Here is a 12,322-nt window from a genome sequence, read left to right as displayed (position 1 = left end):
CATGTACCTTAACCACTAAGTCACCTCTCTGGCCCAGAAAGAATACTTTTGTTTAAGCCAATTTTCTGTATATTAGATTAAATAGCCTAGAATTTCTCAAAGCAGAAATTTAATTAGTTTTATTTTTGCAGCCGTCCTTTGGTTATTTTATTCGATCACCAGAGAAGAGAGAACCTTTTGCTTTATTAAGAAAATCTGATATGTCAAGAAGTAATTTGGAAAAAGAAATGGCTCATCTTAACCATGGTCTGTTTTCAGGTAATGGTTTATGTGTGTTAGGGAAACTTTTTTTTGTTTTGCTTTTCTTTTTTCTTTTATAGTTTTTTGAGGTAAAGTCTCACTTCAGCTCAGCCTGACCTGGAATTCACTGTGTAGTTTCAGGCTGTTCTTGAACTCACTGATCCTCCTACCTCTGGCTCCTGAGTGCTGGGATTAAAGGTATGAGTCACCATGTCTGGCTTTAACTTGTATTATAGTAATTGTGTGATCATATGGGTAAAGATGTATATATTACTATGTAATTTTTCAACATTGGTTTTGCCTTTGATTCTTTATATTGAAACTTCACATTTCTTTTACAGTTAAAGTGGAAAGAAGGCAAGCAAAATCCCAAGATTCTGTTTTTTTTTTTTTTTTTAAATGAGAGAAAGGAGAGAGAGAAAATTGGTGCGCTAGGGCCTCTAGCTACTGTAATTGAATTCCAGTTGTGTGCATCACCTTGTTTGTCTGGCCTGTGTGGGATCTGGAGAGTTGAACATGGGTCCTTAGGCCTTAACTGCTAAGCCATCTCTCCAACCCCACAGTTTATATTTTGTTCAAGAGTGGGTGTACATGTAAATGTTCTCGATATTTGCAGTACAGTGATTCTTCCTTGATAATCTTTTTTTAAAAAAATTTATTTATGTGTTTGAAAGCTATGGACAGATTCAGAGAAAGAGGCAGATAGAGAGAGAATGGGCATGCCAGAGCCACCAGCCACTACAAACGAACTCCAGATGTGTGCGCCCCCTTGTGCATTTGGTTAATCTGGGTCCTGGAGAACTGAGCCTCGAACCAGGGTCCATAGGCTTCATAGACAAGCATTTAACCATTAAGCCATCTCTCCAGCCTGTTAAATTTTTTATTGTTTTGAAAAAATATTTATTTTTTTATTTGAGAGAGAGAGAGGGAAGGGGAGAGAATGGGTGCTCCAGGTCCTCCAGCCACTGCAAATAAATTCTAGACGTATATGCCAGCCCCTGTGCATTTGCATTTGCTTATGTTGGTCCTGGTGAATTGAACCTGGGTCCTTAGGCTTTGCAGGCAAGCCATCTCTCCAGCCATTTGTTGTTATTTTTATGAGGCAGGGTCTCATCCTAGCCCAGGCTTACCTAGATCTCTCTCTGTAGTTCCCCCTATTTCAGCCTCCCAAGTGCTGTGATTAATGGCCTGAGCCACCATGCCTAGCTTATTTATTCATTTTGAGTGTCCCTTTCTTTTCCCAGATTATTTATGAGGGATAGTTCATATTATAATTTGCTTATTATTTATGTCCTACAGGAGATTTAAATGAAGGATCCCAAACACAGCTAAGTGAAGGATCGGTTACTCTTCAGGCTGAAGCACTGCAGAGCCCTTCCCAGGCAGAGGACAGGGATGAGACACTAACTGCCCACCAAGGCCAGGCACAGGTGATGGAAGCCTTTCCCTGAAGGAACACTTAAGATGATCTCACCATAGTTCTCTAATCTGTCATGTTTGTATGATTGTGTGTGTACGCATTCACACATACATGTGCATATGGACCACAGCACTTTTGTGGAGATGACAGGACAACTTCCGTCAGGGTCCTTGCCTTTCCACCTTGTTTGAGTCGGGTCTTTGTTGATCATCACTGTGTTTGCTAGGCCAGCTGGCCTGTGGGCATCTGACTGCTGTCTCCGCCTCCCATTCCACCATTAGGCATGCTGGGATTACTGACATGCTCTTCAGTGTCCAGCTGTTGTATGCGTACTAGGGATTTCATCATGCTTATGTGCCAAATACAGAGTCATTTGCTTAGCTCTTTCTTGGCATAGGTTTTTTTTTTGTTGTTTTGTTTTTTGTTTTTTGTTTTTGGAAGGTAGAGTTTTGCTGTAGCCCAGGCTGACCTGTAATTCACTATGTAATCTCAGGGTGGCCTCGATCTCATGGTGATTCTTGTACTTGGGATTCAGGGCATGCACCTTCATGCCTGGCAACTTTGGTATATAGTTCTTGAATAAGACAAAGCAAGATCACCTCTGAAATATAAATGTGGTTATTTTCCTGGCTTTGATTTTATTAGTATCACACACACACACACATTTAATATGTATTTGTTTGAGAGATAGTAAGAAAGAAAGAGGCAGGAGGTGTGGTGGGAGAGAAAATGGGTGTGCTAGGCCCTCTGGCCACTGCAAATGAACTGTAGACACTTGTGCCACCTTGTGCATCTGGCTTATGTGGGTCCTGGGCAATGGAACCTGGGTTCTTTGGCTTTGCTGGAAAGCACCTTAACCACTAAGCCATCTCTGTAGCCCTAAAGTATATATTTTTTAATCAGTTTTTTTTTGGTTTTTCAAGTTCGAGTTTCACTCTAGTCTAGGCTGACCTGGAATTCACTATGTAGTCTCAGGGTGGCCTTGAACTCACAATGATCCTCCTACCTCTGCCTCCTGAGTGCTGGAATTAAAGGTGTGTGCCACCATGCCCTTCTTAATCAATTTTTAATTATATACAAAATTGTTTATAAAGCAGACTGTAGCCAATGAATGAAAGATCACAATTTGTCCAACTGTGTATATTGTAGTTAAACAACAGAGTGGCCTTTTATTTTATTTATTTATTTTTTTCTGAGGTAGGGTCTCACTCTAGCTGAAGCTGACCTGGAATTCACTATGTGGTCTCAGTGTCTTTGAACTCATGGTAATCCTCCTACCTCTGCCTCTTGAGTGCTGGGATTAAAGGTGTGTGCCACCACGCCCAGCCAGAGTGACTTTTTAAAATTATTTATTTATTTATTTATTATTTTAATTTTTCGAGGTAGTGTCTCATTCTAGCCCAGGCTGACATGGAATTCATGTCTCAGGTTGGCCTCAAACTCACTGCAGTCCTGCTACCTCTGCCTCCTGAGTGCTGGGACTAAAGACGTGCACTACTACACCTGGCATTTATTTATTTACTTTTTAAATTTGAGATAGAGAGAAAGACAGAGAGAGGGAGAGAGAAAATGGGTGCACCAGGGCCTACTGCAAACGAGCTCTAGGTGCATGCCCCCCTCCAGCATGTGTCTGGTTTATGTGAGGCCTGGGGAATTGAACCGCGCTCTTTTGGCCTTGCATGCAAATGCCTTAATTGCTAAGCTATCTCTCCAGCCCTAATTTTTATTTTTAATTGATGAGAGAGCAGAGAGTGCACGTCAGGGTCTCCAGCCACTGCATTCAAACTCCAGATGCACGTGCCACCTTGTGTTCATGTGTGACCTCGTGAATTTGCGTCACCTTGTGCGTCTGGCTTGTGTGGGACCTGGTGAAACAGACATGGGTTTATAGGCTTCTCAGGCAAGCGTCTTAACTGCTGAGCCATCTTTCCAGCCCTACTTACTCATTCCGTTTGTTCCCATATGATTCACCTCTTGACTACAGCAGGAAGGCCATCACTACATACATCCCCAGAACCATGAAAAAATAGAAAAAAGATGCCAAGTGTGGTGGTGCCTACATGCCTTTAATCTCTGTACTTGGGAGGCAGAGGTAAGAGGATTTCTGTGAGCTTGAGGAGAACCTGGGACTACAGAGTGAGTTTGAGGTCACTTTAGGCTAGAGTGACCCTACCTTAAAAAAAAAGAAAAAAAGAAAAACAATATTTCCAATAATCCAGAAACAATTAAAAATTTTTTTGTGTGTTTATTTATTTATTTGAGAGCGACAGAGAAAGAGGCAGAGAGAGAGAGAAAATGGGCGTGCCAGGGCTTCCGGCCACTGCAGACGAATTCCAGATGCCTGCTCCCCCTTGTGCATCTGGCTAACCAGGGTCCTTAGGCTTCACAGACAAGCGCTTAACCACTAAGCCATCTCTCCAGCCCTGGAAACAATTTTTGTGCTCTTTCTTAGACCCTATTTCTTGCATTAGCGTGCTGGCCCCTAATACCATATTTAATTTGCCCATATTAAGTGTTCTTTTTTTAAATTGTTTAAAATGATAATTGCCACATACGTACATAGTGGTTTTCTTTTCTTTTCTTTTTTTTTTTTTTGGTTTTTCGAGGTAGGGTCTCACTCTAGCCCAGGCTGACCTGGAATTCACTATGGTGTCTCAGGGCAGCCTCGAACTCATGGTGATCCTCCTACCTCTGCCTCCCAAGTGCTGGGATTAAAGGCGTGCGCCACCACGCCCGGCTCTTTTTTTTTTTTGATAGGGTTTCACTGTAGCCCAGGCTGTGCTAGAATTCACTAGTCTTAGGGTGACCTTGAACGCACAGCGATCCTCTTGCCTCTGCCTCCAGATTGCCAGGATCAAAGCCATATGCCACCAACCCAGCTTAGTGTTCTACTCAGTTCTAATTGCTCTCAGCAATTGGTTAATTTGTGTCACCTGCCCTGCTGGAGAGGGAAGACTCAACATACAATTTTAGTTATTTTATTTGTTTTTGTGAGGTAGTGTTTCACTCCAGCTCAAGCTGCCCTGGAATTCACTATGAAGTCACAGGGTGGCCTCGAACTCACAGAGATCTCCTATCTCTGCCTCCCAAGTGCTGGGACTAAAATTGTGTGCCACTATGCTCGGCACACATTTTATTTATTTATTTATTTGAGACAGAGGAGAGAGAGAGAGAGATAGAGGGAGATGGGCATGCCATGGCCTCTAGCCACTGTAAACAAACTCCAGTCACATGCACCACTATGTGCACCTGGCTTACGTGGGACCTAGAGAATCGAACCTGGATTCTTAGGCTTTGCAGGCCTGTACCTTAACCACTAAGCCATCTCTACAGCCCACATTTTTATTTTTATTTTATTATTATTATTTTTTTTAGGTAGGGTCTCACTCTAGTTCAGGCTGACCTGGAACTCACTATGTAGTCTCAGGCTGACCTTGAACTGATGGTGCTCTCCTCCTGTTGCCTCCTGATTGCAGGGATTATAGATGTGTGCCACTATGCCTGGCTTGTTTTTCTTAGTTTTATGGTTCTTTGCTGGTGAGTCCATTTCCAGATTTTACCTGTTGTTCCAGTTTCTGTTTTGCTTAAACATGTATAGTTATTATTAATGTTCCACAATGCCTAATTTATAAATTAAGCTTTATGTATTTTGTCTAGGAAGAAGTCTCATCTATAAATTAAGGCTTATGTATGTTGACTAGGAACAAACATAGTTTGTGTAACAGTTTGGTGCTACCTGTGGTTTTGAGTACCCATTGTGCCTTACGACAGATATTCTTGGAGAAGATGGTGTACCCACTACATTAATATTAATTTAATACATACATGTCAGTGAAAGTGGAGTATATTTATTTGATATACCTTTTCTTATTCCTAGGACACTTTATTTGGGAATAAGAGCCTCCAGGTGTCTAAAGACAAGCTGTCTGATAGTGGAGATTCTGTACTCAGGATAAGTACCATTGCATCAGCCATTGCTGATGTGTCAGTGAGTACTGATCCTGCCCAGCTTGTTAACTTGATGAAGACCCTGACCAATAAAACCCGAGGCAAGACTTCTCAGAATGATGCCAAACGAATACACTGTCCCACAGTGTCCCATTGCTTAACTAGTGACTTAGAACAAAGTAATGGAGCCAGCACATTTGATATGGAGAAGTACCTTGCACAGACAGACGTTGGTCAATGTGAAGATGGATTGGAAAGCTTTCCAAGTGCTACTGCATCTGATGTTTGTGATTTATCATTGTGTAAAGAACAGACTCTTCAAGACGTATGTATGATGAAGTCATGTGCTGCTAATAGAAGGGTATCAAAAGCAAGTATAGCAACTGTTAATTATGGTGAAGATGGAGAGAGTGAGACTCAAGAATCACTAAGAGCAACAAATTCCTCAAGTTCACTTCTTAGAAATACAAGAGATAATAAAAGTACAGTCATTGACATAAAGACATATTTCATGGACAACATATTATCAGATGTCCATAATAGTGGGACTGCTACCTCAGTTTCCACTCCAGCATCCAGTACTTACTTAGCAGTAAAGAAGCCCAGAATGCCATCTGTTTGCCTCTTAGAAAAATGTGACGAAATACGGGAAGATGGAGAAAACTGTGGGCACAGAGGGTTTGGCAGTGAAGTAAGCAGCAGTGACAAGCACGTCACTTTTGAAGAGCGTTGCATCGATTTGCCTCAAAGTGGTGGTAAGTGCCTGAGTGATGAATCATATTTAATATGTGTGGTAGCGGTGGTAGTTTTGTTATTTCTTTTTTTAAAATATTTTTCATGGGCTGGAGAGATGGCTTAGCGGTTAAGCGCTTGTCTGTGAAGCCTAAGGACCCCGGTTCGAGGCTCGGTTCCCCAGGTCCCACGTTAGCCAGATGCACAAGGGGGCGCATGCGTCTGGAGTTCGTTTGCAGAGGCTGGAAGCCCTGGTGTGCCTATTCTCTCTCCCTCTATCTGTCTTTCTCTGTGTCTGTTGCTCTCAAATAAATAAATAAAAAATTTAAAAAAAATTGGCTCTATAAAATATTTTTCATGTTTTATTTATTTGAGAGCGAGAAAGAGGCAGATCTATGAGAGAGAATGGGCATGCCAAGTCCGCTAGCTATTGCACACCAACTCCAGATGCATGTGCCACTTTGTACATCCAGCTAACATAGGTTCTGGGGAATCGAACCAGGGTCTTTAGGCTTCACAGGCAAGTACCTTAACCACTAAGTCACCTCTCCAGCCCTTGTTGTTTTGTTTTCTATTGTCATTTGGAAAATATCTCTCTCTCTCTCTCTCTCTCTCTTTTTTGTTCAAGTTAGGGTCTTGCTCTGGCTCAGGCTGATCTGGAATTCACTCTGTATTCTCAGGGTGCCTTGAACTCACAGCGATCCCCCTACCTCTGCCTCCCAAGTGCTGGGATTATAGGTGTGCGCTACTACGCCCGGCAACTTCTCTGTTTCTTATAGATTTGAAGACTACCTCTCCTCTGCATGATGGATTTGGCTTGGAGGAGGATCAGGACAGCTTCAGACCATCCACTTCTCCACTCAGCCATTCTTCTCCTAGTGAAATTTCTGGAGCAAGCTTATCAGGGTAAATGTTTACATTCTTTATTAATATTTTAAGATAAAACTAAGCACTGGGGCTGGAGAGATGGCTTAGTGGTTAAGCACTTGCCTGTGAAGCCTAGGGACCCCAGTTCAAGGCTTGATTCCCCAGGACCCATGTTAGCCAGATGTACAAGGGGACATATGCGTCTGGAATTCGTTTGTAGTGGCTGGAAGCTCTGGCACACCCATTCTCTCTCTCTCAAATAAATAAATAAAAATTAAAAAAATTAAAAACAACAACAAAAAAAAAGCTAAACAATATATTGTGTCTAGTAAGATTAGCAAAATGCATCAAGAAGAAAAGAGCTCATTTTTAGGTTACTGTCAAAGGTAATCACTGGGAATATTTTGTGGATTTCTTTCCATTTCTCTGTGCAAACTTTACCTGATTTTTTTTGTTGTTGTTGTTTGTTTTTGAGAGGTAGGATTTCACACTAAGAACTTTGTAACCCAGGCTGGCCTCAAACTCCTCCTCAGCCTCCTCCAGAGCTGGGATTAAAGGCACATGCCACAGTGCCAGGCATAGTCAGTCTCTCTCTCTTTTTTTTCTTGGTTTTTCAAGGTAGAGTCGCACTCTAGCCCAGGCTGACCTGTAATTCACTATGTAGTCTCAGGGTGGCCTCGACCTCATGGTGATCCTCCTGCCTTTCAAGTGCTGGGATTAAAGGCTTGAGCCACTGACACCTGGCTTTTTAAAAGTTTTTATTTACAACTTTTTTTGTTGTTGTTTTTCTGTGGTATGGTTTCACTGTAGCCCAGGCTGACCTGGAATTTACTATGTAGTCTCAAAGAGGCCTCAACCTCACAGCAATCCACCTACCTCCGCCTCCTGAGTGAAAGGCATTTGCCAGCATACCTGGCTCTTGGCAGTGTGCTTTTTTCACTTGACTTGTTTTGTAGGACTCTTATAAAGCCTGTAAAAACAAACAAAAAAATACTAATAGGGCTGGAGAGTTGGTTTGGAGGTTGAGTGCTTGCCTGTGAAGCCTAAGGACCCTGGTTCGAGGCTCGATTCTCCAAGACCCACATAAGCCAGATGCACAAGGGGGTGCATACATCTGGAGTTCGTTTGCAGTGGCTGGAGGCCCTGGCACTCCCATTCTCTCTCTATCTGCCTCTTTCTCTCTCTGTCACTTGCAAATAAATAAAACATAACCAAAAATTAAAAAAATACACTAATAAATTAAAAATGTTGTCATTCCACTGAAGTGATAAAAATGTTAAATAGTGAATTTCAGAACTATCTAGGCTCTATTTTTCCTGGTGTATGGGAGTTTTACGTATCCACCTGAAACGTAAGATCAACTAGTGCAGTGGAAAGCCTGGGTCTAGTTACTCAGTGCAGATGCCTCATTGTCAAATACTCTTTAATATATACATATTTCATAGGTAATACTTATTTAAAGGGCCTCAGAAGCCATCTAACCCAACTAGATCTGAAGATTATCTGGCTGTGGTTTGTTATGGTATGCTTCTAAGATATGTACTTTCCTCAAACCTGGGACTGTGGGTTGTTGGAGGAATCAGGACAAGCCCCGTTCTCTGTGCTTTTGGACGGACTTGATCATTTTGCAAGGTTTTCAGTCTTCATTTTCAGGTCTTAAGAATTTTATTAACCTGCATTGCTATAGTATCTCTTCATTTTTCTCTACCCTGTCACACAGTGTACCGTTTTACTGGGAGGGTTCAGGCATGAATTCTGCTTTAGGGCACTCTCATGATGCATTTGTGGGCTCTGTCTTTTTGACTTCTGCATTTATTTTTTTTCCCTAATTTAAAAAACGTAACAGCTGAGTGTGGTGGGGTGTTCATTTAATCCAAGCACTTGGGAGGCAAAGATAGGAAGATTGCAGTGTGTTCGAGGCCACCCTGAAACTATATAGTGAATTCCAGGTCCCTGGATTAGAGTGAGACCCTACCTCAAAACAAACCACTTCCCCCACAAATAAAACAAACAGCCAAAAATGTTCAGTGTTGAAATTTTATGGCTTCACAGAGAGGTCCCATTTCTGCAGTGGTTCCATCCCCATAAGCAGTGTGCTGGCAGGTTTTGCTGGCTGGTGGCAATCAGCTTCTTTTCACCACTGGTATGAATTCACACCTCTGCCCTACACTGGGGACTTCTGAGCAACCTGGTACTACAGTGGCATAGCTTCTTGGCATTTGTCTTTCATTCTGTTCCACATTTCTTTCTCTGGGTTCCTGATAGTGTTTTCCGCAAGGTATATGTTGTATAATTTACAATCTCACCTTGATTTAAAAAAAATATTTTTTTTATTTATTTGAGAGAGAAAGGCAGCTAGGAGACAGAGAAAGAGAGCAAGAGAGAAAGCCAGAGAGAGGGAGGGAGAGAATAGGTGCTTCAGGACCTCCAGCCACTGCAAACAAACTCCAGCCACATGTGCCACCTTGTGCATCTAGCTTACTTGGGTACTGGGGTATCAAACTTGGGTTGGCTTCATAGACAATCACTTTTAACTGCTAAGCCATCTCTCTAGCCCCTGATCTTGTCTTTGATTTTGACTTTTTAAAGACATTTAATAAAAGCTCTGGGGCTGGGGAGATGGCTTAGCAGTTAAGCATTTGCCGGTAAAGCCAAAGACCCAGGTTCAATTCCCCAGCACCCACATAAGCCAGATGCACAAGGTGTCGTATTTGTCTGGAACTTGTTTGCAGTGGCTAGAGGCCTGGAGCACCCATTTTCACCCACCCTCTTTCTCTCTCTCTGCCTTATTCTTTCTTTCTCAAATAAATAGGTAAAAATAATAATAAAAAACTGGGTCTTTATTTTATTACTTATTTATTTATTTTTTATTGGCAACTTTCATAATTGTAAATAATATCCCATGGTAATTCCCTCTCTCCCCCCACTTTCCCCTTTGCAACTTCACTCTTCAGCATATCCCCTCCCCCTCTCAATCATTCCCTCTTTTATTTTGATGTCATGATTTTTTATTCCTATTATGATGGTCTTGTGTAGGCAGTGTCAGTCACTGTGAGGTCATGGATATCCAGGGCATTTTGTGTCTAGAGGAGCACATTGCAAAGAGCCCTATCCTTCCTTTGGCTCTTACATTCTTTCTGCCACATCTTCTGCAATGGACCCTGAACCATGGAAGGTGTGATTGAGATATTTCAGTGCTGAGCACTCCTCTGTCACTTCTCAGCACCATAATGACTTCTGAGTCATCCCAAGGTCACTGCCATCTGAAAAGAGTAGGGTCTCACTCAGGCTGACCTGGAATTCACTATGTAGTCTCAGGTTGGCCTCAAACTCATGGCAGTCTTCCTACGTCTGCCTTCTGAGTGTTGCGATTAAAGGCATATGCCACCATGCCTGGCTATTCATTTATTTAGGAGCGAAAAAGAGGGAGAGAGAGAGGGAGGGAGTGAAGGAGAAAGTGACAGAATGGGCACACCAGTACTGTAGCCGCTGTAAATGAATTCCAGATACATGTGCCACCTTGTGCATCTGGCTTTATATGGGTCCTGGGGAATTGAATCTTGGTCCTTTGGCTTTGCAGTCAAGTACCTTAACAGTTAAGCCATCTCTTCAGCCCCAAATAATAATAATAATAATAATAAATTAATAATAAATAATAATTATAATTATTGTTTTGGTTTTTCAAGGTAGGGTCTTATTCTAGCCCAGGCTGACCTGGAAGTCACTCAATAGTCAGGGTGGCCTTGCACTCATGGCAATCCTTCTACCTTTGTTTCCTAAGTGCTGGGATTAAAGGTGTGTGCCACCACACCTAACCACCCAAATTATTATTTTTTAATTAACTCATTTATTTAGAAGGGAAAGAGAGTGGGTGGGGGAGAGAGAGAGAGAAAAAAAGGACATATCAGGGCCTCTTGCCACTGCAAACAAACTCCAGATGCATGCACCACTTTGTGCATCTGGCTTTACATGGGTACTGGGGAATTGCAATCAGTCCACGAGACTTTGTAAGCAATTGCCTTTACTAGTGAGCCATCTCCCTAGCCCGAAGGGTGGGAGGTGGTTTTTTGTTTGTTTTTTTTTTTCAGTAGGGGCTCACTTTTGCTCAGGCTGACCTGGAATTCACTATGTAGTCTCAGGGTGGCCTTGAATTCATGGTGATCCTCTTGCCTCTGCCTCCGGAGTGCTGGGATTAAAGGCATATGCCACCACATCTGGCTCTGGGCAGGACTTTTTTTTGTTGTTGTTCATTTTTATTTATTTATTTAAGAGAGAGAGAGAGAGACAGAGGCAGATATATAGAGAGAGAAAATGGGTGCGCCAGGGCTTCCAGCCACTGCAGACAAGCTCCAGACACGTGCGCCCCCTTGTACATCTGGCTAACATGGGTCCTGGAGGATCGAGCCTGGAACCTGGGTCCTTAGGCTTCACAGGCAAGCGCTTAACTGCCAAGTCATCTCTTCAGCCCAAGGGCAGGACTTTTTTAATGCTTTTATTAACTGGTCTGTCAGGTACTCACTTATTTTACTAAATAAATAGCTAATTGTTATATGTCTGTACATGGTATTTATTATTTCAATTATCACGTTTTTAAGGGTAACTCATTAGGTTATTAGTAGTAATATTATTTATAGTTTTTTTTTTTTTTTTCAAGGTAGCGTTTCACTCTAGCTCAGGCTGACCTGGAATTCACTATGTAGTCTCAGGGTAGCCTCGAACTCACTGCAATCCTCCTACCTCTGCCTCTCAAGTGCTGGGATTAAAGGTGTGTGCCACCATGCCCGGCTGATTTCTTATTTTAGATAATTAAATATAAATAGGGACTTTTAGTCTGAGTTACTTGCTGAGTGGTCACTTGCTGATACAGATTCCAGTCTGAAGTTCCTGTTTCTCTTTCAGGTGTGCTTTGGAGTCTCTGGATTCAGTCCATCGTCAGAACCTCCCCTGTGAGAGTGAGTTGTCTCAGTTGGCATGTTCCCATACTGATATGAGTAGATTGACATATGTATCTGAGCAAAGAAGTACTTTTCCTACCTCAGCTGCTGACGAGGACCCACAGGGCTGCAAGGTGGGTGCCATCTTGACTATTTCTTAGTGAGGCTTCATGACCTGAGG

General features: G+C 42.3%; 1 protein-coding gene across 4 annotated transcripts in view; it reads left to right on the top strand.

The window, feature by feature from the left end:
- Cep192 (centrosomal protein 192) overlaps nucleotides 1-12,322 on the top strand; it is a 117,406-nt gene that overhangs the window by 37,708 nt on the left and 67,376 nt on the right. For all 4 annotated transcript variants that reach the window (XM_045143083.1, XM_045143084.1, XM_045143081.1 and 1 more), the window contains exons 15-19: nucleotides 132-258; nucleotides 1,540-1,670; nucleotides 5,538-6,363; nucleotides 7,120-7,246; nucleotides 12,107-12,275. In XM_045143083.1, coding sequence (XP_044999018.1) covers nucleotides 132-258; nucleotides 1,540-1,670; nucleotides 5,538-6,363; nucleotides 7,120-7,246; nucleotides 12,107-12,275 — 1,380 coding nt within the window. The remainder of the gene's footprint in view (nucleotides 1-131; nucleotides 259-1,539; nucleotides 1,671-5,537; nucleotides 6,364-7,119; nucleotides 7,247-12,106; nucleotides 12,276-12,322) is intronic.

This window comes from Jaculus jaculus, chromosome 2 (assembly GCF_020740685.1).
Source record: "Jaculus jaculus isolate mJacJac1 chromosome 2, mJacJac1.mat.Y.cur, whole genome shotgun sequence".
NCBI lineage: Eukaryota > Metazoa > Chordata > Mammalia > Rodentia > Dipodidae > Jaculus > Jaculus jaculus.
The sequence above is the reverse complement of the archived record's forward strand: the minus strand, read 5'-3'. Positions and strand labels throughout refer to the sequence as shown.